The 26277-nt window shown below is 39.0% G+C and overlaps 1 protein-coding gene across 1 annotated transcript in view; it reads left to right on the forward strand.

Annotated features, from left to right (window-relative positions):
• Positions 1-9621: 9621 nt before the first annotated feature.
• TYR (tyrosinase) overlaps positions 9622-26277 on the forward strand; it is a gene marked incomplete at both ends in the record, with an annotated part of 41871 nt that continues 25215 nt past the window's right edge. The window contains 2 exons of the mRNA XM_082277467.1: positions 9622-10440; positions 19917-20133. Coding sequence (XP_082133593.1) covers positions 9622-10440; positions 19917-20133 — 1036 coding nt within the window. The remainder of the gene's footprint in view (positions 10441-19916; positions 20134-26277) is intronic.

A 26277-nucleotide genomic window follows, 5' to 3' on the forward strand; every position in this document is an offset into this window, starting at 1 on the left:
ATCCTAGCATATTTTTCTTCACCTTTCAGGATTCTTTTAAAATTGGGTGTTACTAGGGAAATCATCTGGTAAATACAGATTATTCTGTATATGTACCTACTATGTTTGGTGTAATACACAATAATATCTTTAGTAATATATATATATATAATTGTGTTGCAGACTCATTTTACAATAAATAGTAAGAAATAGGTGTTTAGAGAATGCATGACAGATCCTTGTGAGGTAGATGTCTGAAAAGGCTGTAATGACTGCAAGTAAAATCATCCATTTCTCTGCCTTGATCATTAAAACCTGGACAGACATACTCAGGTGCATACTTTTGCAGTACTATTTTTACTTGGTAAGACTTGAAAGTGAAAAATGTTTAACAAGTAGGTACCCCCAAAATTTGGGGCACTCAAAATTATTAGTCTTTAAGAAAAAAAAAAAAAGTGTTATTCATGCCTTGTTATCAAAAAGGAGCGGCCAGAATCAAGGAATGAAAATAACTTGCTGGAAGACTTTTATTATAGAATTCAGCATGAAAACCTTCAGCTTTAATTCTCAGCAAGGAAAAGACTTGAAATCAGTCCAGGCATGAATATGAGCCTGGCACTCTCTGAGACATCCTCTTTGTTTGTTGTTTCCATAGTAATTGCATTTCAAAGTCAACATGCGTATAGACTCCTTTAGTCAAAATTGGATATTTTATTTTAAATAGTTCTGCTTTACATCTTCAATACTATTTTTCTAGAAAGCAAGAAATACTCCATGTCATGTATTTGCTCATGCAACTGGTATTGGTGAACTTTCCTTTTATTTGTAGGAAATGTCCTGTTCACTGTTAAAATGTTACTTATCTCTTAATATTTATTGTTTCTATTTCAGAAGGTTGTCTAGAAATGAAATATAATAAAAGTCACAAAACAATTGCTATTGCAGGAATTTGTGTTCTCTGATCTGTACTTTGAAGTGTATAGGTGGCATAGCTCTCACTTAAAAATTAGAGCATTTATCCAGCCTATTTCTTTGTAAGGATGGTTTTGTAGAATTAATGCAAACTTATCAGTGCAGCTCAACAATGCATAGGCAAGTTAATTTTTGTGATAGATGCCTTTGGCAACTCAATCAGCAACTCATGCAGGGATGTTTTTATCTCTGTTGCTTTCAAGAGGTAGGAAAATGTTTCAGTGAAGATGAATTCAAACTAGTGTCATACTGGGGAGCAGCACAAGGCATCTCTCCTGGGCTCAAGGACTGCTCAGGTTTACCCTGGTGAGGCAATGCATGATTAAATGTAAGGTTAAGATCACCTTTCTTACATCTCACCCTCCTTCAGATGTCTGAGTCTGGGCTTGTTACCTTGTATTTTCTTTCTAGTGGTGGAGAGAAATTGTCACCTTCTGAAAAGGATTAAACTGAACTATCACGGTTGTCTGTTTCAGGGTGAAATGACTGGACACATAGAAGGAGACAAGTGGAATGTACTGCAATCAGCTCTCTTCTGCATTATGTTCCTGAAAATTAAACTTTGTTATTGTTGTTAGTTTTGATACATACTCTCAAACACATTAAAAACAGGATTTGTGTGGCCTCAGCACAGGGCTTCTTTGTTTCTCTCCACCTCATTGTCTTTATCTGAGAATTAAGGCAAAATACACATTTATATGTCATACCAATACATTAACCATTTGCAGTTCTCTAGATGATGTGAAATATTCAAAGCCCAAGATGTTACACATGGAAAGATATTGATCACACTGAAATCAAATGCATGCAAGGACAGTTTAAAAAACCAAAAATATTTAAAAGTCACCCATAAATGTAGCTGTCATGGAAAACACCTGTCACCCAAATAGTAAGGCTGAATTCCTCCAACGTTTTTCAAGAAGTGAAATAGAAAGCAGGTGTTTTGCCCTCATGAAATGAAGACAGTCCCAAAAGTAGAGCAGAACTGACACTTACTTCCAGTTCTGGGAGATCCCAAAATACCAGACCTAGAAAACTTGAGACATCACTCCATATAGAAAAGCTACAGGCAAATGTTTTTAGGAATTTCTGAGCTTTGCATCTTTTCACAGGGGAATCTGACATGGCATTTGAGGCAGTGTTTGCTTTTAATCACCATATGCAAAATAATAACCACATACTGAAAAAAATGCAGACTCCTCAAGAAAACATCCATACAAAAGGGTTTGAAGTCCCTTCTCTTCACCGGCATCTTCTTATTTTTGGTGTAAGGGGCAAGATTAACCATATGTGTGTTGGCAGTAATTTTCACACTATGACTCACTTTCAGTCCTTCTCTCACTCTGTATTTATCACTCCTTAGCAGTGAAGAGATCTTCGGTCATGCTGGTATGCATGTGCTATCAGGATGCACAATATTGCCCTGCAGTTTCCATGTGTTTAAATGCATTTTACCTAACATAACATTAAATGTGGCTTTGTTTCTTGTGAGTGGAAGATCAGGTTCAAAATAAATTGGCAGTACTTAATGCTAGATCACCCTAAAATTCACTAACGTACACAAAGCTTCCAGCAAACCCTTTTATGTGCCTGACAATGAGATTATTTGAAAAGTGTTTGAAAAGAAAAATTTATGGTTGGTGTGTCAGTCCAAGTCTGTGGCGTGCAAAAACCCAATTTTGCATCAGTGCAAGTGAGCACACACACACACACACAAAAATCCTTTAATTTATAATGTAGCTAAAAACTCCTTGTAGGGAGACAGACACGTTGTGCCTATTATATCTGAAGGTGAGCAAATGGGTGACAAAAGAACCTGGCATAAGCAGGAGGGCTTTTAGCATTTTCATGTGTTCTTATAAAACTGGAAGAAGCAGTCTAAAGCTTCCTTAGAGAACTCACTCAGAAATCTTTGTTTCTCCAACCTCCCAAGTGGTCTGCGAAGTCACAGTGCTCAGAACCCAATCAGTCCTTCAGTTTCTGAAATTAGCCTTAGCACTCAAGACCTTCAGAAATTTTATGCAATTTGGGTTTTTTTTGTTGAAACCATACTTTAACTAAAAGACTGGGATGATAAAGTTGTTTAGGCCAAGCCCGTCTCATATGACCAGGGAGAATTTAAGATTAATTTAGCCATTTAAGTCACAAGAATCTCTTACATCAGAAATATTAAACATATTCCTTCTTAACGTCTTTAATTTGTCTTATTTAATACCCTGCACAACTGATGCACCACTTGCTTTCTAAACTATTTATTTCTGGTGTATTCTATATATTTGTTCCCTGGCCTGGGGAAAAGAAAGGATTTCCAGGAACACACTTGGCCATTCATCTCTTTCAAATGTTTTTCTAGGTATATTAAGCCTCCCAGAACCTATAACTGCTGCACAAATAATGTTTTCAGTGTTCATGTGAATAACCTCAACAAAATCTGCTTTGTTACCACCCACAAAATTGTTAAGGTGTTTTTTTTTTTTTTTTTTTTTTGTTCCAGACCTTTGCTTTTTCTTCTGAAAAGTAGAAAATAGGCTTACTTTTTTAAATTTGTAAAACATACTCCAAATCTTTGTGTCTTTTGCTTTCTAACTACTCTAAGGATCATGCTGTCAAATATCAAGGAGGTATATGTTGTATTATTTGCACTGTTGTGCAGTAGAGACCAGATGCCTGGTGACATCCGTGCTGAAGATACCACTGGCTGCAATTGGGCAATATTTAATCCACTTTTGTCATAGGAATTTCAAAATAAAGGCTCCTGTTGTCCATTTCCCTGCCGCCTCAATGGCCCTTGGCAGATGCACTATGGATCCAGGAAGAGCAAGCCTGTACAGACACTTCCCTGGAGTAATTTCCCTTCCTCAAAGAATTTAGGGTTCCCAAGACATGGTGCATTCATGTTCCATGATTCTGTGGCTTATTCTTTCCTGAATTTATCTGGTCAGTTTTTGAACTCATGAAAATTTTCAACTACAATGAACATAGCAGCTTAACTATGACTTGTAGGAAGAAAAAAGTCTCTTTTTGCTTGTTTCAAACACACTGCATCGTAATGGCAAAAAATTGAGTAGGAAAATGAGAAAAATCACTAATAATTCACTGTCTCTTTGTTACTCAAAACCGTCAGCTATTATCAGAATAATTTTACATTGGAAGGACTTTTCTTTCCCCATTTTTCCAGATGCCTAATGTCTTACCAAGACATTTTGTTCTTTATTCAGAGAGTTTTCAGTCTGAGTAATAGAGTTTCCTATCCACCGTTTGCATTGAAGTGAAATTGAATGTCAAGGTCTTATTTATATATTTATTTAACTGTGGATTAATTAGTGAAGTTCTAGAGAGAATGCAAAATTCAGTACGATTTGATTCTTCATTACAGTCATTATTTGGAAGGCAAGGGGGGAAATCAGAGACCACATATTATATTTGAGTCTTTCATGCAGCTGGGCCTTTGAGTACTGTCAGACAGTTATGGAAGGTTAATAAGATTTTTTGAATTCTAAACAATGTATGTCTTTTCTCCTTATCTTTCACATGCTGTAGAGAGGTTTAAATTAATAGAAACGTGAGTGGAGCTATTACAGTTGTCTTCTTTGTTATCTGCATTTTGTCCCTGCACTGATCTGGGAATGAAGGACCATGTGATCTCCCCTCTGTAGAGCTGGGGAAGCAGAAGGAAGACACACATCATTCTGTGGACCCATTGGGCTTGCAGGTCATCTCCTCCTTGCCCATTCCAGCACATTCCCCTGCTTGCAAATCTTAGAATAATAAGCAGACATGAAGGTAGCAATCTGGGAATTAGAGAATAGTTGCTTTCCGCAGCTTTCCTTCTCTCATTGTAGCTCATGGAAGATGTCTATGTTGTATATTGTAGTCTGTCAGCACAGTTTTAACCGATTTGCTCCTTCTACCAGAGTTACCAAGATACACGGGGTTCAGGGGAGGCAAAAACTGCAAAACTCATTAACAATAACAATCACGAAGTTTGAGGGGTTCTCTGAGGTATCTGGAAGTCGAGCCAGCTAAACTTCTTCTCAAACTGAAATGAGGTGAAGCTTACTGCAGGTAAGAATAATATTCAAAGGAGAATCTGAAAGCAGCATATGATATTGATTTATTCTGTACATATGTTCTTTCCATTAGAACTGGCCCCATTTAGTCACATTTTTGTGAGGTTTATTTTTAATTTTAAAATATATTCTGTAGGTGTGTAAATTTCAGAGTCTTTTGCCATCTACAAAGTTTTTATTTACCTCAGAAAATCTCTCAGATAAACTTTAGAAAAACTGTAGTATTCTCCTCACCGCTTTTGAGTATTTAAAGGACTTTTTGGTAGCATGTTGAGAGGATCAATTTAAGAATAAAATAACATGTGGTTGAGTTTCAGAGAAAAATATGCATTTGAACTGCTTATTTGATGTACAAGTCCCCCTTCTACCTATAAGAAAAAGCTAGGTTTAATGGAAGCCCTGCTGCTCTTGGTCCAGAAGAGGTTATATGAGGTGACCTCACCCTCCAAGGGTCCCAGCTGATTTATATCCCTGTACCTGTCCCAACTGATTCTCTCATTCATTTTCCAAATTTAGTTTTTTGACACTGCACAGCTGTGTTTGCCTTACCACCAGCAGCTGCTGAGACCTGCTCTGTGCTAAATGTCACTCTCATGGTTTTTAATACACTGTTGATTATCTGTTTGCCAAAGTGTACACAAACAGAAAACCAACACCAGCTACTAGCAGTTTTTATTCTTTTTCTGTTTCTCTGCAGAGCTGGATAAATGGAACAGGACAAGTCTGTAAGAAGCACCTAGAGTCACTTATTAGATACAGCTGGTTCTGAAGATGAGCCCAGGACCACGGGCACCCCAGGAGGAAGTTTCCCCCAGTCAACTTGCAGAGGCATCATTGGAATCAGAGGACACTGGAACAGAGGAGGGAGAGCATAGGCTTTTAATTGCAAGAGTAAAACCCTGCAGCTGGTTGGGACACAGCTGTGGGGAACCTGTCATGATGGCAGAGGATGCAGCTTTGCAATATGGGGGAGTCAGTCCAGGAGAGCTCCAACAGAGCAAAGGCTGGCGTTGCTTCTCCCCTAGTTGTTTCCACCACCAGTTTTGCACAGGGTAGATTGCTTGTCTGACCCCTCAGCAGGCAAGTTTCCCTTGGAAAATTAGTAGAACATTAACCCAGAAAAGACATGAATAATTTCCTTGTAGGTTGCTGACAAACCTTCAGTGCTTCCAACCTCAGTGAGCTCCTAGAAGAGACAGGGATTTCCCGAAGCAGCACACTCTTATCCACCTAGCTAAAGCTGGGCCCTGGCCTGCTATCAAGGCCACAGGTATGAGCCACATGGTGCTAAGAAATTGTATGACACTTTTCCTCTGAAAGTTGATAGGAAAGCACTCAGACGCACTTACCAAAATTTCCGCTCTGCCCAGCATGCTCCCAAAAGCCAGAAGTCAGGCCACCTTTCAGCAAAGATCTGAAAGCAGAGGCGAAGTGTAAGTGGAGTGTAACAAAACTGTAGAAAATACTGCTTCAGCATTCCCCTTATATGCTGTTCTGTCATCAAGACTGACAGGTATAAGGCAAGTTTTGTGAAGACTATAGATGGATAGATTGGTAACTACTTTTGTGGTGCTTGCTATCTTCAGTCTGTAACAGGGAGAAACTGGCTTTGCCTTCTGCTATAGTTTCTATACTTTCATTGCTCTGATTGCATCCGCACCTCTTCTCCCTTGCTTTGGCCTGCAGATCAATGATATTTTTCTTACTCCTAGAAGTTGCCTGTAATATTTGGCCTATGTTTTCATACCAGTCTGACTATATGTTTTCTGATGCATTAAGTCTGTATCTAGGTCTCCCAGTATCAGATCAAAAATAACATGGTTCATAACAAAAGCATTGATCAGATAATATTCACTAGTTCATACAATCTGAGCCCACTGGTTTATCAGACTGAATTTCCTGGCTGGTTAATAGACTATCTGTCTTTCCATTCTCTAATTGTCAACTGGTCCTTGTACTTATCCATTTCAAATGACCATATATTTTTTTCTTTTTCTCTAGACGATTCTGATTTCCACTGGCAATTGGGCAGCATCAACTTTGTCTATCCAGCCTTTGTTCCTCCACAGTTTTATGCTTGACTTTTAACCACAATTAAAATTATTCTCCACTTTCCCATCCCAATTTTTTTCCCCCACTCAACACAGCCAACTAGGCCTAAAATCCCCACAGAATTCCCAAAAAGTATTAACAAGCAATACTGAGGGATACTTCCTTCATGGTGCCATCCAGCTATCAGAACTTTTTAAAAGCTACTAATATTACTTGAAACTTTGATTGCTTCAGTATTAGCAGCCCAGAAGGGAAATTACTGTGACATTCTACAAAAGGAAGACACGATATTTTGAAGATCAGCCTACTCAGCTCTGAGGAAACAAAGAATTAATTTTATGAGGTAATGTGAACATCCATTCAATGCTGTTGCTTTTCACTTGGAATGTTCCTTGTCCATAACTACATCAGAAAGTCACAGGCTGTGACTTCATGAAGTTCAGTTTAGCATTGCAGCATAGTGTTGAAAATCTGATTGTAACACTGCAAGCAAGCCAGCAGGTGAGCTTCAGGAAGACTTCTTGCTACTCTGGGAGTTTTCCTTCTAGTAACTCTTGACAGGTCTATAAAGCAAGAGGGGCGTGTGTTGCTCCTGAGTCACATTCCTGATTCAAAGCTTCTCATTCATACCATTTCGCAGGGAATTCTGTAGTTAACCAGCTGCTTAGGAAACTCATCATATGACAACTCTCAAGACTCAGATCCTTGTTTTGTAACATTGAACATAAAATCTCGTTTGAATATTAAACCAGGATATTGAATGTATTTGTATGTATGGCTTTCTGCATAAATATAATTCGAGGGATTTTCTGGTTCAGTCTGAGGCTCCACCTCAAGTTTCTCCCAATCTCTGTAGCTTTTCAGTGAAAAATTTAAAATATCATCAGAGATGGGTCTCTCCTCATGTGTAGTATTTTTGTAGCATCCATGGGAGGAACAGTAAACAAAATGGCAACGTATCCCAAAGAGTCAGGTACAAATAAAATAAAACAAACAAAACAAAACAAAACAAAACAAATAAAATAAAATAAATGAGTAGCATTTCTACGAAAAAATCTGTTTTACAAGCCTAACATGGAAACCAGGGGAATCAGCTAAAAAATAGTAAACATCAGAGTATGGTTAGTAATATTTTTTGAAAAAGCAAACCCTTGCCCTTTGCCCTTCTTGCTCCAGGCTCCCCCATCACAGGCTCCCTGGAAGCAGGATTCAGGGATAATCCCCTGGAATACATGAGGCGTAGAAGCCAACAGGATTAAAGCACCTCGTGCTCCTCAGCATGGTCATGTGATGACCTCCTGATCCCGGCAAAGGCATTGTTTCCCAGCAAGGTTCTCACTTCATTTGCCTATATGTTGTTCTTGCCCTCCCTAAGCACAAGGAAATAATTCACAAAGCTTTTAATGAGAAACAAACCCAAGAAAACCACCCTTACTTATAGCAGTAGTAGCTGAAAAAAAAGAAGGAAATTCATGTGCGATTTGCCCAGCAGTAAAACAACAGTTGTCCTCTTGCAAGGGGCAACTTCAAAGAATGTCTAACTTCTAAATCTGCTCATGCAGCTCTGTCAGCTCTGCTCAGGCTAATGTACAAGAAGAAAGAGGTGGGTGGTCTGGAGGCTGCCCAGTAACATATTGAGTAAAGAACACAGATATGGTGTTTGCAAACTGCTTGATGGGAGAAAAACAGGAGTCAATGGTTTTTTTCCTGATCCAGAGACAGCTGCTCCAAGGGCTTTCTGAAAATCTATTGGTAGATTGTCTGTGTTCCCCACAAAACTGTGGAGAAGACTGTCGTGCAGAGTTCTGTGTGTCATCAACTGTGAAAACACTATCAATTCTAGGAGAAAAAAGTCATTTTCTTATGAAAAGTATATTACTTCCCTCACTTCCCTCTGCCACACTCCAATCTGAGAAAGGCAGTTTACACTGAAATGTAAAAATACCAAGCCAAATAATTTGTTCTGGTTCTGCCCTATGTTCACACTTAATCTGAGCACATTTTGGTTTTGCTTCCTGTTAAAAAAAAATAGGTTGCTCACAAATTCTTTATTTTCTCATTTTTAGGTACACTGTTCTTCCTATTTAACTGACTAGACTCTTCCAGGTCTTTTTTTTTAATCAACCATTTACTCTAAAGCATATAAACAAACTAGGAACCCTAAGAACTTACAGTTGATTCTGTGCCCAAATTTTAATTTTACTTCCTCTCCAACTGCCATGGGAAAGCAATCATGTGCTAGGCAGAAGACAAAAGTTTATAATAGATGCCTGTATTTTGAAACTTGTAGAGGGAGGGGGGGAAAGTCAATTGGCTTTCACCTAGAACATGTGATAATGAGATTAACCCTGAAGTGTATTTTGTGTGTAAATGCATCTCATGTAGGAATGGGGAAGGACATTGAAGGGTGTGCTGTAGCAGAAGTCAGCAGTGAAGCATTCCTGGTGGAGGGGAGGAATTCCTTTCACACGCAGGCCTTTGGAGGGGTCCGAGAGAACACTCCATGCACTGAAGCATAACGCTGATGCTCTCCTGCTGCTCTGTCAGTATGCTGCTGTTTGCCCTGGGTTTTCTGCTAGTCATCCTTCAGCCGTCCACCGGGCAGTTCCCCAGAGTCTGTGCGAACGTGCAGAGTCTGCTGAGCAAGGAATGCTGTCCCCCCTGGGATGGAGACGGGTCCCCTTGTGGGGAGCTTTCCAGCCGAGGGTCCTGCCAGAACATCCTTCTCTCTCAGGCTCCACTGGGACCACAGTTCCCTTTTTCAGGAGTGGATGACAGAGAGGAGTGGCCCTCTGTATTTTACAACCGGACATGTAGATGTGAAGGCAACTTCATGGGATACAACTGTGGGGAGTGCAAATTTGGTTTCTCAGGGTTCAACTGCACTGAAAGGCAAGTGAAAACAAGAAGAAACATCTTCCAGCTCACCACCAGTGAGAAGAACAAGTTTCTTGCCTATCTTAACCTGGCAAAGAACATCCCTAGCCAGGACTATGTTATTGCTACTGGCACGTATACTCAGATGAACAATGGCTCCAGCCCCATGTTCAGAGACATCAACGTGTACGATCTCTTTGTGTGGATGCATTATTACGCCTCTCGAGACACACTCTTAGGTGGCTCCAATGTGTGGCGGGACATCGATTTTGCCCACGAAGCCCCCGGTTTTCTGCCTTGGCATCGGGCCTTTCTGCTGATGTGGGAACGTCAGATCCAGAAGATAACAGGTGATGAGAACTTCACCATCCCCTACTGGGACTGGCGAGATGCAGAGGACTGTGGGGTCTGCAATGATGAGTACATGGGTGGCAGACATCCCACCAACCCTAATTTGCTCAGCCCAGCATCAATTTTCTCCTCATGGCAGGTAAGAATGAGCCAAGGAAAGAGGAAGGGAATTATCCTACCTGATTTTAGTCACTTAGGTGAGGTGCACAAGATGGGAGCTTAGTCACACTGTCTGCCCTTAGATATTACTGGAGAGAAAGTAAGCAATACCAGAAAGCAAGTCAGATTTTATGCAGACTTTGCCTTCATTTAGAACTGTTCATATGTAACTTTGACTCATTTCTTTCTGACTGTAGGATTTAGGTTGTTTAATTAAGAACATAAAAGTAAAGTGGAAGGGGGAAAGCTATGCCTTAGTGTCCAAATATGGCCTTTATCAGCTTAAACATGCTTGGTTCTGATGTGCCAGTCAGGTCAGAAGAAGCAGGATTTATGCACATGAATTTCTAGCACACAACCATTGCAAAACAATAGGTGACTGAATGATGGAAATAGAAGCAAAGGGTTTTCAGGCGCTCTACCCCTCTCCCAGTGTATTCCTCCTATCCATGAGTTAAAAACTATCAAATTAAACTAACCTGCTTTCAATGTTAAACAAACAGACAAATAAGTAAACCAAACCTTTAGAGCAGAGAAGAATCAGCTCTGTAATTCACAACAACAGTTCAAAGAAATAGCAGAAATAATCTCTGTTGCTCAGAGGAACTGAGAGGCAAACTCAATAGCAATTCCTGCCAATTAAAAACACTTCAAATTAGCCCATAAAGCACAGGGAAATTACATATATACATAAGTGATAAGGTGTCATGTAGTTGAACTATAGTGTGCTGTTCTGACACTGAGAGCTTTTTCTTGTCTCTTGCTCATCACTGCCACATTGCCTAAAATACAGTGACAAAGGCCTATTAGCTTCAATAGACACACTCCATCATGACAATAGCAACAGTTGCTTCTGGCGTTGAAGTCTATGATTATGGTCGTCTAAATCTATCCTCTATTTATTTCTGTAGCAGCAGCCCAAATGAAGGCTGGGCAGTTTCAGTGATTTAACAGAAAGAGAGACAAATTCAGGCAGCTCTGGGATATTCTGGCATATTACAAATCAGCACCCAACTGGGCTTACTGGGCTGGTTGGGCTGTATTTAGTCTTGATTTGTGCTCTCTGAATAATAGAGGGTGTGTATATCTCTAAATTCAAGCATTTGGAGATACAGGAACAGAGCAACTTAAGCTACTCTCGGGCATACCTTTTTCTCCCTCATACAGGTACTTTTCAGGGACCATTCCCAGAAGAATGTTTGCATAGAGACACTGTTTATGAGACTAAAATTATTTTACTGACATAGACATGGATTTTTTGATGTCACTTGGCCTCAGTGTCTGGGAAATTTCCTGAAGACATTTAATTTAGTGTAGGCATAACCATAAAATAGATTCAGAAACAAACATACATTTTCATCCCATTTTCTAAGATTCTTCTTATTTCTAACACTTTTAATCTGCATCAACTCTACTAGCTTAATTAGATTGCATTATCAGGAAGAAGGGGATCTTATGTTGTTCTGCACTGAGCTGAATAAATGGTTGTTTGAAAATTGTACATGTGGTAAAGTGGATTAAATGAAACCAGAATTGCACTGATTACATGTGTCAAGTGGAGCTATCAATACAGTATATAGGATGAGATAACCAAGGTAGCAGGAGGCAGGTAATACAGGGAAATCAGCAAGCTGCTGGCAGAATTTTCTGAAAGACATGCAGTTGTCAGATAGTTGCATTTAGCTCATTTTCTTTTACAAAGGTTTTATTAATTGTATCAAGATTCTTAAGATATTTCTATCCTGGTAATAACTGCTCAGAAAATTTATTAGTAGCAATTAATATATTTAAGAAACAGGCTTATAATTTTTTATTTAAAGTTAGTTCCCACTAATACATTCTTAAAATAAAGATTTTTTTAATGGAACAAGTTGGTCAAGGAGATATTTTTGTGTAACTTTAATAGGTGCAGGAATAAAAAATATGCTATATTTAAAACTCATTCAGTGTCAGTGTACATAGGTAAGAGCACCTAAGTAATTTGCTGACGTTTTCCACATAATTTCTGAAAATGCTTATCACTTGTATTTTTCAGCCACTTCTGGAAATGTTAAAATTTTATCAAAATTTCCAAAATAAGCAAAAACTTTACCTTCAAAGCGTATTATTTCCCTCTAATATCTTCTATCTATTTATGGCTCTCCCGTCTTATCTAGAGAAGGAATGAAAAAGATTGAACAGATCTGCATTTTCAATCAGTGAGTTTGGGATAAAGATATTTTTTATTAACCTTGAATCCAAATTTAAACAACTGCTTAATAAGGAATAACAGTCAATACAGTTCCTTCAAGTAGCACAAAGTAAGAGATCACTCTAGAAAATCAAAAGGGAACAAAAATAGCTTTAGCTTGAACCGGAAAACTGCCACGGATCTGCTGCAGAATGCTCTGATTATCTAAGCTCTGTAGCTAAACAGCATGAGTAAAAAAAAAAAAAAAATCCAGAAATGTGAAGGAATTTAGGCTTTTAATGAGCATTCGAAATAAAAAGAGGGCAAGAGAAACCTTTGAGTAGCACATCAATAATATGGTCTCCTTTTTAGAATTTTAAGTGTCTTTCCAAAGCAAAACAAAACAATACCTGCTATGTTAGGAAATGGTTTAGATTTATTTTAAAAAGGGTAAAGTGCCTACTCGCAGAACAGCATCCCTTTTCCTTTTTTTTTAATCCCAAAGAAAGGAGAAAATACTTTATTCCATTGAGGAGTTGCCATGGAAACATGGATACCCATGGATACATGCAGAAATTTTTGCTTTCACCTTACTTTTTCTTCAACATGCTACTGTTACCACTTGGCTAAGTGAATTATCCATCCACATTATTCTCATATTTGTCATCTAAGTGACACTTCTGATTCCTGCCTCTTTTTTACCAGAAAGACTATCAGGAATCCTTACTGGATTTGTTTGTTTGCTTATCTCATGTTTTAGGGTGGGTGGGAAGGGTTTTCTCATGTTTTCAGTTACTTGTTTGTTATGATTCAAATGTTACACTCAGCATTAGGGCTGCATGAGACATACTAATGCTTTACAATTTTTGCAATTCCATGTCAACTTAACAGAAAACTGTATGGGAATTGAAGCTATTCCATGACATTTTGAGAGATTTTTTCTTGTTGTTGTTTTAGTGATCTTTTCTACAATTATTCAAGATAATGGATTTATTAAAAAAAAAAAACAAACAAACTAGTTGAAAATGTCCCTGCCCATGGCAGGGGGGTTGGTCTATCTGACCTTTAAAGGTCCCTTCTAACCAAAACTGTTCTATGATTCTAAATAGTAGGAGGTGAAATTCTGTCTTCTACAACAGGACTAATTTCGAGAAACAGCTGAAGTCAATGGAGTTGCAAATGCATAAAAGCCTACTGCAAATAAAAGCAGAATCTTTCTGCTGGTAGTTTAGAGTCTGGGAATCCCCACAGTGTGCTAGACATAGGATGAAGAAAATAAAGCTGGAGAATGTAAGTGCTATTTCAGTTTGTTGTTGTGGTAAGCAGGAAACACCACCAACTTCAGCTCCCTCTCTTCTGTCTCTCCTAAGACTTGAGAGAAGCAATTGCATAACGTGGAGAGCTGGCTGCTCTTGGATGTGCTGGGGTAAGCCTGCTGCCAATTCTTTGTTGCAAGCATGGAAAATTTCCCTCAGTACTTCATTCCATATCACCCTGAAGAACCACTTACACAAAAGCAAAGCTACTACAAAAGAGAAACAAGTTACACAAATAGAAAATGGATAAAATGCTTCTGAACTAATAATGACTACTTTAGATCCATTACCTGAAAACATGACTTCATAAGAAATACGAATTCTGCTATTCAGACACAGTTATTTAATTCTAAGTACATTTTATCAGGGAGCTGTATTGCTGGCTGAATAGTCTGACAGCATCATTTGAAACATTATTTTACATTTATCTTTAAAAACTGCAGGAAATTTTCAGAAATACAAACACCAGAAGCCAGCACTTCTTTATTCTTAAATCAACCAAAGACTTACATTCTTGTAAGAATTCTTGGGTGCTTGTGGACACCCAAAGAACTCACAAACTCAATGACTATTTTTTTTTTTGCAACTTAATAAGTTGTGATGCCAGGTACAGGCTGGTACATTAAAAAGCAAGAGCCTAAATGCAGGAGGTAAATATAAAGAAATAGTTTGTGAACTCTATTCTCTAATGATATGCTTACATGGATTATAAATTTGAAACATTTCCTGTTAGGAAGAGGTATTTCTTCACATGCCACCTCATGACCACAGCAGGAGGGTATCAGGATCTGTGCACAGCAGAAGCAGCCACTTGGGTACCCTCAGCCTCTATGTCCCTGTGATTTGCTGCCCATGGGGTCATGCGTGGGTGACAGTGGAGCTGGGTCCCTGGATGCTTGGCTGTCCACTAGTGTATAGCCATGCTTGCTCAGGAGTCATGGAAATAAAAGATAAAGAATATACACATTCAGAGGTGTATAAATCAATAGCTAGATTAATTTCATTAAAACTGGGGTTTGTTAATAATTCACCAGCAGAAGAAGCCTACCATCTCTCTCTCTAGAGAGAGGTGTCTGAGTGATTTCACAGTAGACACGGAGACAGCAGCAGTGATGGTACGGCTTGGAGACAGCCGGGGAGCAGGCAATCACGGCCTGTCAAACCAGAAGGTGTTAGCAAATACTTCATCAGTACTTGTTAATAGAGTTTTCCACTCTGGCCCAGCACCATTTTGAGGTGCTTAATGGGGTGTAGGTTACCCCCCAAATTCTGGACTGCCTCCAAGCAAAAAAGGTGAAACTCAGCCAGCTTTTACTGAAGGCTGAGAAAATACCTTGAAGGCTCCAGGTTAGTTCCAGTGCTGTCAGTCCATGTTGGTCTCATCTCCTTTTAGCTGAGTTTCAGTTTCCTCAGTTTATGTATGTGCCATAAGGGGAAGAAAGACAATTAAGGACCTTACCCTTTTAGAAGACGTTAGAATTTCTTCAAAGCTTTGCTTTCCATATTTTCTTTTCTTTCAGTCCTCTGCCTGTTTAACTTTTCCATTCCTGCCAATATTCAGCAGTGCATGAAGAACCAGATATAAATATACATAATCTCTTCAAACCCTTTTGGTCTGCTACAGATACAGCACCTTTCAAAGTTCCTCCTATAAAAACAAGGTCCCAAATTACAGCTTGTATCTGGGGATTTCCTTGCGTTTTCCCAGTTTGGTGAGTAAATATCTTCTGGATTTCACTTAATTAGGATTAAATTATGCCAGGCCCTAATGCAGCCAAAAAAAGAGTAAAAATTAAACCTCTTTATAGCTGCCAAATGTTTTAAACCCAGTGTGAGACCTGTGCTTTAATGACATTCCCAAGCAAGGTTGTGAGAGTAAGTGGAGAAAGACAGAGAAAGACAATGAATCATTGCAAAATCTCTTTTGGCTCCATAACAGGACCCAAGGCTCCAAATCAGGAGTTCAGACTTCATGTAGGACAAGGCAAGGGGAGGGGAGGTGTCAAGGAAGGCCATGAAATCACATCACATCTCTGTGGCTGGCACACATCAGCAAGTTAAGTGGTTGCTCTGACTGTAGTCTGAAGTGGTTCTTTCAGACTATATAATCTGCAGCTCAACACTATGAAATATGCTGGTAGTGCTTCTGGAGGGGGACAAATCCCTGCTCAGGGGGCTCAGAAGACAAGCAGAACAAGGAACCAGTTCTAAAGGACACAGAGGTGTGAATTAGCCCTTTGAGTGGCTCTACTGCCCCAACAAACTGAGGAACTTCGGATCACTTTGTAAGTGAGCACCTATTTCAATACCACAGAGACTTCTCTTTTCCCAAGCATTCAGGTATATATTACCAGTGGTGAAAGCCCTTATGAGCACAGATCTAATAGCCGAAAGTAACCCCAAGAAATCTGTCACAAAATTCCCCAAAGCTTTGAATTTAGAGACAGCAGGCAAAAGACTGAACGTTCTTGAAGTGTTCTGTAACGCAGTTCCCTTTATTTTGTCACAGGGCCTGGTCTGTGCACGCAGTTGCAAAGTAAAAGACAAAAGACTTTCCCATTTGCCAAAGGTGTGAGACATTCTCTACAGTCTGTTTTCTAAGAAACACTCCGAAGAGCTCTGTTCAAGATCTCAGCTGCAGTGCACAGAGGGATATTTTTTGCTGGATGCTACAGGGTCCAGAGGCAGTGCTGCATATTCTGGACTGCCATCTACTGGCATTTGCTCAGCTCACTACTTACATAATCCTTTCCTCAGAGTATCTTCCTAACAGTTTCCTTGGAGCTGAGGAATTCACACAGGCAGGTGCAGCTGGAATTTGAGGCTTTGTCCAGGATGAATTGAGAAATTTGCTCAGGACTGTGCTAAAAGGGAAAAAAAATCATGTTTTAAACCAACATCTCTATAGTAAAAAGAATTCCTGCTGAAGGAAAAGAAGGCAATGATGTGACCCATTTTATGTATCCTTTATGCAGATTACATCCAGAAAGAACCATTTGACTGATCTATGTTCTATTATCACTTACACATCACATGAAAGTTAAAACAACAAATTATATTTTCAGGATATATGCTTAATTAATATCACCTAGGTTAAATCTTTCTGGAAAAGCATCCTGCTTAATTTTATGACCAAGCCTTAATTTTTAGTTCAGAAAAAGAAAAAGCAAAAGGTTACAGACAAGCATTTTCATTCCTGGCACTTATGTTGGCATTTCTTGACCATGGTTTACCAAATGCCTTGTGGCATCTGGCTTCTGTTTAGGATGAATTTAGTTAGTCAGACAGTTAACAAAGGCTACACTGAAACATAAATGGAAAAAAAAAAATAGTGCTCTGATTTATAACCCTCATGACATTAACAATTACATTAAATCCCCCTGAAATAGATAAACAGAACAAAGGGAGAAAGTGTCTTTGTTTAGAAATATATTTGATCTCATGCTTGAAGTTTCCCTATCTGAATATCTGAAAACTGCGTCTTGGACAGAGCATGCAATTCCTCTTTAAGACACAATAGGGATATATCCCCAGGGCAGTAGGGAAAGGACAAAAGATAGGAGATGGCAGGATGGAGAACCCAGGAGATATGAACCTAGATAAAGTCCATAGGAGAGAGAAAGAAAATCCACACATAGGTAGTTTCTGAGCCAAGTGACAAATGAGAAACAGGTTGAGCATCACCAGCCAAGAAAGATTTGCCTTTGTCACTAATGTACTTCTTAGGGACACAGAATGGTGCATCTTTATGAACAAAGAAATTACTAGAGCTTCTCCTGAATTGTCCATGTTCCTCCTAATGAGAATCAACTCTGTCAATAATACAAACCAAATATAAAAACAGCACTGTAGCTATGGCTTGTGTTTATAACTTTGGGACTCTCCCTGTCGCTACCTCTCCTTTCTTGGTGGAGGTTCTTAGAAAAGACTCCTTAGAGGCACATTCCTGACCTGAGTCCATCTTAGAGGTACAATCCTAACCCACTTGGTGAGCTTTTGGGGAAATGTGCTCATGCAACTCTCTGCTGGAAAACTACCTATAGCCTCCAAGAGCACCTCAGTAGTTTTAACAGACACGCACAGATTGCAGCTAACAGAGCAGTGTCTAAGGATAAAGTTCTCTGGTAAGCTTTCTTATAACCCCCCAAAAAGATGAGAATAATTTCTTCATGATATTCATATTCATAGAAAATTTATCATTGAAGAACTCCATATGCTTAAGGACTCCATGTTATATCACCAGCTTCATCAAACATCATCTGTGAATTTGTCGTCAAATCACTTACAAAAGGATTCATCTGATCTCCTTCCACTCGTTCAAAAGTTAGTTCAGCAGCACATCAACTTGTCTTTGGCTTTGTCTTTAGTTAGTTCAGAAGCACATCTGAGCCTCCAGAGTGTGATTCATCCCACCCTAATGCAGAAGCAGAGCATTAAGTTGAACGCTCTTAATTTTGCTTCCCTTGCTAACTGCAGTCCAGAGACGGTTTCTGCATTGATTTTTTTACTCATTTTATTTCATTGACTTAGTCAATGGAGAGAGTTAGGCACCCCCAGAGGTAAGTACATCTCACCTACCAAACATCTGGTTTGGGAGAGCTGAATCACACTCAGGAGATGCCTCTCTCCCCTGACTGCAGAGGTCATCCTAAAGTGTTGATTCAATCTCACAATTTGTACTTGGCTAGTATAAGTGAAATTAATTTCCCACCCACTTCCTTCATCAACAGAGAATCACATGTTCTTCCATCTCATTCAAAGCAGAGATTACTGCTTTCACTCACCTCCTTGTTCTTGTTTTTCTCCATGAAATAGAAATACACATTCAGGGTAAAAGAAGTTGAGCTTTCAATGTTAGGTGTTTTCTCCCCCATGATGTCTCACTCACTAATGAGACCTACTCTTTTTCCATACAAATTTCTCATTACCCCATTGATTACTTGCTAACTGCAGAGTCCTGTGTTTTAAAGGGGTCTCGGGTGGTTTGGAGTTTTACTTGTTTTGGTGTTTTTTTCAGGAGGAAAGCAAAACCATAGACAGTGACTTTGATTCAGAGCCTCAGCCTTACCTGCTAGCGATACAAAACAGCTTCTGGGAATTTGGAGCCGCTGTTGTTCTGTTTCATTATCATAGACCCACCACTGAACTACCTTGCTCTTCCAGGAGTCTCAAATTGGACTGGCAGCTTCTACAGATCAACTGACAAATAATGACTTGTTATGTCATTGCAATTGGACTTTGTCTATGAACCCAGAACATTTATATAAATGATGCTGGATTCTGGAAGTATTTTACGTCTGTATCCAGCTCTCTGTTTAAGATCCTTTCCCAATATCCATCCCTATGGTATTTCAGTTGGTCATACATGTTCATCTCTGCAATATTTCTAGGAAGTACAGCAACAACTTTTTCCATTTCACACATGTAGCATCATTGAGACATAGAGAAAGTAAGTGCCCATTTACCCTGACAAAGCATACAGAGATATTTTCATAATAACTTTTTATTTCATATTTCAAGTCAACAATTGCCACTCTTACTGTGTGGGGTAAAAAAATACGTGATTATGGCTTTATTCAGTAGCCTTCTGCAGCCAAAAAGCCTCCCTTTAGCAACGTCAGCAGCAGATTTAACTCTGTGTCCTGCTGCATTGGTGGGTAACACTGAATTTAGCCTCAGTGAGTTTTCAAGAGCATGAATGACATTTGATGCCTTAGTCCACATGAGTAGTTTCAGATACAGATAAGTGTATTACTTCAGAATATGCACTGTATTAGAGGACTGTTTTCAATGAAATAACCATCTTCTATTAAAATCATACACATAAAATGTAAAAAATCATATGTATTCTTAAAACAAACTTATTACACAGTACATTTTCTTTGCTCTTAAAAAAATTATTCGAAGTACCTCTTTTGGCTCTTTTGTTTTTGTAATTGCAATTCCTCTAATAGAAAGTGTTTTATGCAGGTAATTTGCACTCAGTCTGAAGAGTACAACAGCCAACAGGCTTTATGCAGTGCCACGAGCGAGGGGCCTATTAGGCGAAATCCTGGGAACAACGACAAATCAAGGACCCCAAGACTCCCATCCTCAGCTGATGTTGAGTTTTGCCTTTCACTGACTCAGTATGAATCTGGACCCATGGATAAAATGGCCAATTACAGTTTCCGAAACACTTTGGAAGGTAACATGCTTTATTCTGTTATGCCATTTCCATCTGTAAATTGTTTCTCTCTGGGGTTAGAGTCTTCAAACCGTGGGAAGATTGAGTTGATTTAATGAAGAATAACTAAAATAGAAAGAAAAAGTTATGCTTTCACCTGGAACTGCAGCAGACAGAAAGAACCACATTAAAGGCACTTGATAACAAACTAGAAACTATAGACAAGATCAGACCCTAAGTCCATCTGTTAGGAGATACTGTCTCCTGCTTCAGTCAGCACCAGGCACTGCAAAGTAAATACAGCACAGCAGAAAAGCTGAACATCCAATAATCTGCTTGTGCACAACCATACGTAACCATGTAGCCATGGGGGGGGGAGGACATGTTGGCCCTGGAATTCACTATCTTCCAGGGACCAGCCTGGATAACAAGGGTGAAAGACAATGCTGCCAGCTGGCATGTTATGTCTACATCATTCCACTGTGAACTCCACAGCAGACTTTTTCCCAAAGTCCAAGGAACATGGATTGAGCTATCCCTCAAAAATGGCACTTAGTATAATTTCCAAAAGAATTTCGATGTTTTATCTTAATTATCTAGCTATTTAACCTGTTTTGAATTTTCCTAATTGGCTAGTAAACATAAGTTCTTTACTAAAATAAATTCTTAATATCTGTCTACTAAACTCTTTTGAATCTTGCAAAATTTCTAATGAGCAAGGATAACATATCGTACATTTATCAATAAATATATTTCTACAATATCATATATCAGCTGAATCAAATGTGATCTACTTTTCATGTCCATGAGCTTTTGGTTTGCAAGGAACTGCGTAAGGGCACAACAACACAAGATAGGAGTAGGAGTGAGGATAAGAGAGGAGTCATAAAGATGACCAGAGGGATGGAGCAACTCTTTTATGAAGACAGGATGAGAGAGCTAGGGTTGTTCAGCCTGCAGAAGAGACGGCTTTGGGAGAATTTTACTGGGGCCTCCAAGTATGTTAAGAGGGCTTATAAAAAGAAGGGAGAGATTTTTTTTTTTATATGGGCAGATGGTGAGAAGACAAGGGCCAGTGGTTTTAAACTCACAGAGTGAAGGTTTAGATCAGATATTAGGAAGAAATTCTTTACACAGAGGATGGTGAGGAACTGGCACAGGTTGCCTGGAGAAGCTGTGGCTGCCCCATCCCTGAAAGTGTTCAAGACCAGGTTGGTTTGGGCCCTGAGCAACTTGATCTAGTGAGTGGCATCCCTTCCCATGGCAAGGGGGTTGGAACAAGATGAGCTTTGAGGTCACTTCCAACCTTAACCATTCTATGATTCTAAGATAGTAAAGTTTTAGTATGTTCAGTATTAGTCTTAATGCAGTGTAGAACGCCATTAAGCTTCCTTGGGAAAAGTGCACCAGTTTCTTCGTAAAAATCATCAGAAATTCAGAATTTGTCTCCTGCAGACTAGAAAGAATCCAGACAATAAGTGTCTGCATCTCTGAACATTTCTGTCCTTGAAAACAGAAACTACATGAAGTATTGAAAAGAAAAAGGTGATATAACTGAGTAGATCTTTGCCTACATTTTACTCCATAAAGTGTGTGAATGTATGCAAAGGGTGGAGTGGAAGTAGTAGAGAAAAAGGAATTGAAGTAAACAAGTCATGAATTACTGAGGGTCTACCATCATGCTACTGGTCTTGGAAACAAAAGCAAAAGCATGGTCTGTGGTAGCATTTTATTTTGTTTTTTAACTTGAATCATTTCAACACAACTTTATACCACAGAACCACAAACATTTCTGCCAACCAACTTATTTAGTTAACAAGATATTGAACTGCAATGTGAAATGAAGAATTCATGGCTAATGTTGAAAAATATGGTGGAAAGTTTTAAAAGAAATTTTACTGAAAAAAAAAAAACTTATAGTGTATTAACTCCTTTCTTAAAAGTGGCTAGTTTAGTTTTTTGTGTAAAAGTGCCAAGCTTAAATTGACGACGCATTTACTTTGTCTGTGCCTGCCTACTTCTTCTTGACTGTGTTCTTACAAATCTGTTAACACTTTGTAGTTCCCAACATTTTGTTCTTTTTCTAAGCAAAACATTGTTCAACCCTGCTTTGCTTATTTGCACAATTTTGTGCCAATACACCTAAGATAAAATTCTAATTCCTTTTAGATCCCAAGGAAATCCAAAGTAAGTGCATTGACCTTATTTGAGTTACTCTAGGTTTACGAAAGGTGATCAGAACTAAGCCAGGGACTTTAATTGAGCAGTTCCTGATTTACACCAATGTGAGATTTATGCCTCAGTTTCAGTTCTATAATGGAAAATACCTGTGATCACATAGAAGATCCCCTTCCAGGCAAAACTTTATGCTTTTTCATTCTTCAGTGCACTGGAACAAAGGCTAAAACTTTTATCCTTCAAAGGGGCAAATATCATTATCTCTATGAGCAGATGACAACAAGGCAGGCTGAAATTTCTGTTTGATTAACATAAAAGGGCTGCTGCAGAGGCAGGAATTATGTCACTGAAGAATTTATGTCACAACACCCATAAACAGCAAAGGTCAATATTGTTCAATAAAACCTCCCCAAGGGGCTGAGCACATGAGTTGCCCTCTCTGTGACAGACAAGCTTCTGCTATGAATGAAAAACAACAGGTTAAAAGCAGTTTACACTTTGCCCCTGGGAGCAAATATTTTAAATAGGATTTGTTGATTTGTGGTCCTAACCGGGGAACACTGTTGACTTCATTGGAAGCTTCATGGATAGAAGAGAACAGAAAATCAACCTAGTTTAAAAGCATCAGGAAAGATCAGAAATGGATTAGCTGACTTCAAATTAAGTAGTTTGACTTCTTTGTTCAGTCCAGTTTTGGTGTGTAATACCTTGAATGCTACTTCCTAACAATAAGAGATGGATGAAAAATTTAGACTTTCTTTTTCTTTATAAGCAGATTCCACAGTTGAAATTACTTTATTCACAGCAACTTCGAATGAAAATCAGGGCCTTTTAAGTTTTGCACAAAGTGACAGAAGAACATTTAAAAAATTCTAAAACCCTGTATTATTTTCATTAATCATGAATAAACTCATGAAAAATGGTATCAAGCCAAGCCATGTCATAGCATTCCATTGTCTGTCACAATTATGTATTGTTACTGCTATTCTGTCATGAAATAATGGAATTAAATATCAAACATTTCAAAATGTAATTTCATTTCAATAGGACTTTTTTTTTTTTTCCTGAAATGAGAAATTTTCATCTGGAAAACTTTTCTCAATGTTTTCACAGCAATCCATAAATCTATAGAAAAAATGATCTCTAAAAATGAAGTTAGCCAACAGAAAACTTCTAATTGGAAAAGTTTCAGCCTACAGCCAACATTCCTCATCCAGCTTGAACCTCCACCTCTCGATAATTTTATGCTGTACATTGAGAAAATGTTGTCAAATTACAAAGAGCCATTTCTAGAGAACTAGAAGGACTATTCAGCACAGATCACATTGAAACTCTACAAGAGAAATTTTAAGAAAAAAAAAGTAGATGACGACACGGTCTAAATTAGATAATCACAAACTTTCATTTACTCTAGTCACATAGGTCAAATTCTATGGATTTTGCAGCTACTTCACTCTAGAGGGATTACAGTAATAACACTGTCTGAGAAAGGATATAAGATTTAACCCTGAAAAATTTCTTACGAATTTGCCAATGGCATAAATACTCCACAAATATAAGCTAGAAGAACATCCCTAACTTCAAAGAGCTTTAAGAATATGGCCTTAAAATTCTTATATTCCTCCTGTTTTAAAGTAGATGCATCTATCTGACCTGAACTTCTCTAAAATGTGAAAAATTTATTAAAGAAAAAAATTATACCCCAGGAGAATGGGACTAAGTTGGGCTCAAATAGAGAATCATAGAATCATTTAGACTGGAAAAGACCTTTAAGATCATTGAGTCCAACCATAAACCCAACACTATCATGTCCATCACTAAACCATATAATCATAGAATCATTAAGATTAGAAAAGACCTCTAAGATCTCCAAGTCCAAATACTAACCTGCCATTTTCACAATTAGATCATATTTCCAGGTGCCATATCCACATGTTTTGTAAACACTTCCAGGGATGGTGTCTCTACCACTTACCTGGAGAGCCCGTTCCAATGCCCAACCACCATTTTCATGAAGAAATTTTTCCTAAAATCTCTAAACTTTCCCTGTGGCAATTTAAGGTAATTTCCTCTTCCGTTGCTTGTTTCCTGTGAGAAGAGCCTGACCCCCATCTTGCTGCAGCCTCATTTCAGGCAGCTGTAGAGTGAGAAGATCCCCCCTAAGACTCCTTTTCTCCAGACTAAATAACCCCAGCTCCCTCAGCCACTCCTCACCAGACTTGTGCTCCAGACCCTTCCCCAGATCTCTCTGCAGAGAGGGGCCCAAAACTGAACACAGGAGTTGAGGTGTGGCCTCAGCAGTGCTGAGTACAGGGGGACAGTCACTGCCCTGGTCCTGCTGGCCACACTATTGCTGATCCAGGCCAGGATGCCATTGGCCTTTTCATCATGTTCAGCTGCTGTGGAGCAACAGATCTTTTTCTGTTAGGCAGCTTTCCAGCCACTCCCCCAAACCTGTAGCACTCATGCTGTGAACCACCACTTCACCGGGTTGAACCTCATACAATTTTCCTCAGACCATCAATCTGGCCTGTCCAGATCTCTCTGCAGAGCCTTCTTCCAGTCCAGAGAGGGGCAACAGACATAGTGAAGGGTCTGGAGCACAAGTCTTAGGAGGAGCAGCTGAGGCAGTTGGGTTTGTTTATCCTGAGGAAAAGGAGGCTCATGGGGGACTCAATCACTATCTGAAAGGAGACTGTATCCAGGTGGGGTTGGTCTCTTCCCCCCAGCAACTAGCAGCAGGATGAGGGCACATAGCTGCAAGCTGTACCAGGAGAGGTTTAGGTTGGACATTAGGAGGAACTTTACTGCCAGAACAGTGAGTGAAATCAGTTCACAGACGGACTGATGAGCTAAAGGTAGTGCAGAGGAGAGGAAGGCACAGCATGGGGCAAGGCAGCTGGAGGAAGAAGAGTTCCCCCGTGTAGAGACAGAGAACTCTTATTTCAGCTCACTTTTATCTTTAGTCTCACATCTGCTTTAGAGGTGATTTTACTGCAGCTACCTCAACAAAGTTTCCTGTACTCCAAAAAAAGGGTGAAGTTTTCACATATCCTTTTTGGGTGACTCCACTCTAGTGTGTCATCCTGCATAGCTGATTGTACTGAAGTCTTTTTAAAAGTCTGAGACAAAAGAAAAAGACCCAAGCTAATAAGATACAGTGACATCACATCGTGACTTTATTCCTGCTAACTTAAAAATTTATATGGAGTTTTCATAACAAGCGATCAGGTATTAGAACTTCTCATGTGCAGGGTTAAACATGACATCACGTTTGACATTGACTGGATGCACCCCAATTATCTGAGCCAGAGGGTGGGGTTGCTAAAGTTGTTCCAGTACAGAGATTTTGATGATTAAGATAAATTGCTCATGTGCAGATGTTCCATGAAAAGCTGTCCAGAGCCAAAATGTGTATTCTGTGTATTTTTATGAATGATTAGGTCAACTGTTTGCAATGCATTAAAAAATGTAAGAAGCACCTGAAGACTGATATCAAACACCTATCTGTCTACCCAGACCCTGCAAAAAGTTTCTCTTCCCTTAAACATACTTACAGTGCAGTGGAATATATGTGGAAGAATTGCTTCAGAATGATACACATATATGTGATATCCAGTTAATATTCACGGAAATGTTGTAGTATTGCTAAACTGACTGATCCAAATAACCACATGCTGTGAACAGCAGCAAGAAAGACAAAATTGTTGCCATTGCTTTCTGTGAATTCTGGACAGACTGTCAATGTACATCATTCCTTATAAGTAATATTTTACTCTGCTTTTCTACTCAATTTGATAGCTAGGAAACATAGCATTCACCATCATGCAGATTTCTGTGGGCCCGATTTTCCCTTTGAGAACTTCTATCCTTTGCTGTTTATATCACCAAGCAGACTCTTCCAGAATCCTGGTCCACATCTGATGTACTTAAAATCTCTAGGTGTTAATGTGTTCCTCTTTGTTCCCTAAAGCCAGATTTACTTTA

This window comes from Coloeus monedula (assembly GCF_965178545.1).
Source record: "Coloeus monedula genome assembly, chromosome: 3".
Lineage (NCBI taxonomy): Eukaryota > Metazoa > Chordata > Aves > Passeriformes > Corvidae > Coloeus > Coloeus monedula.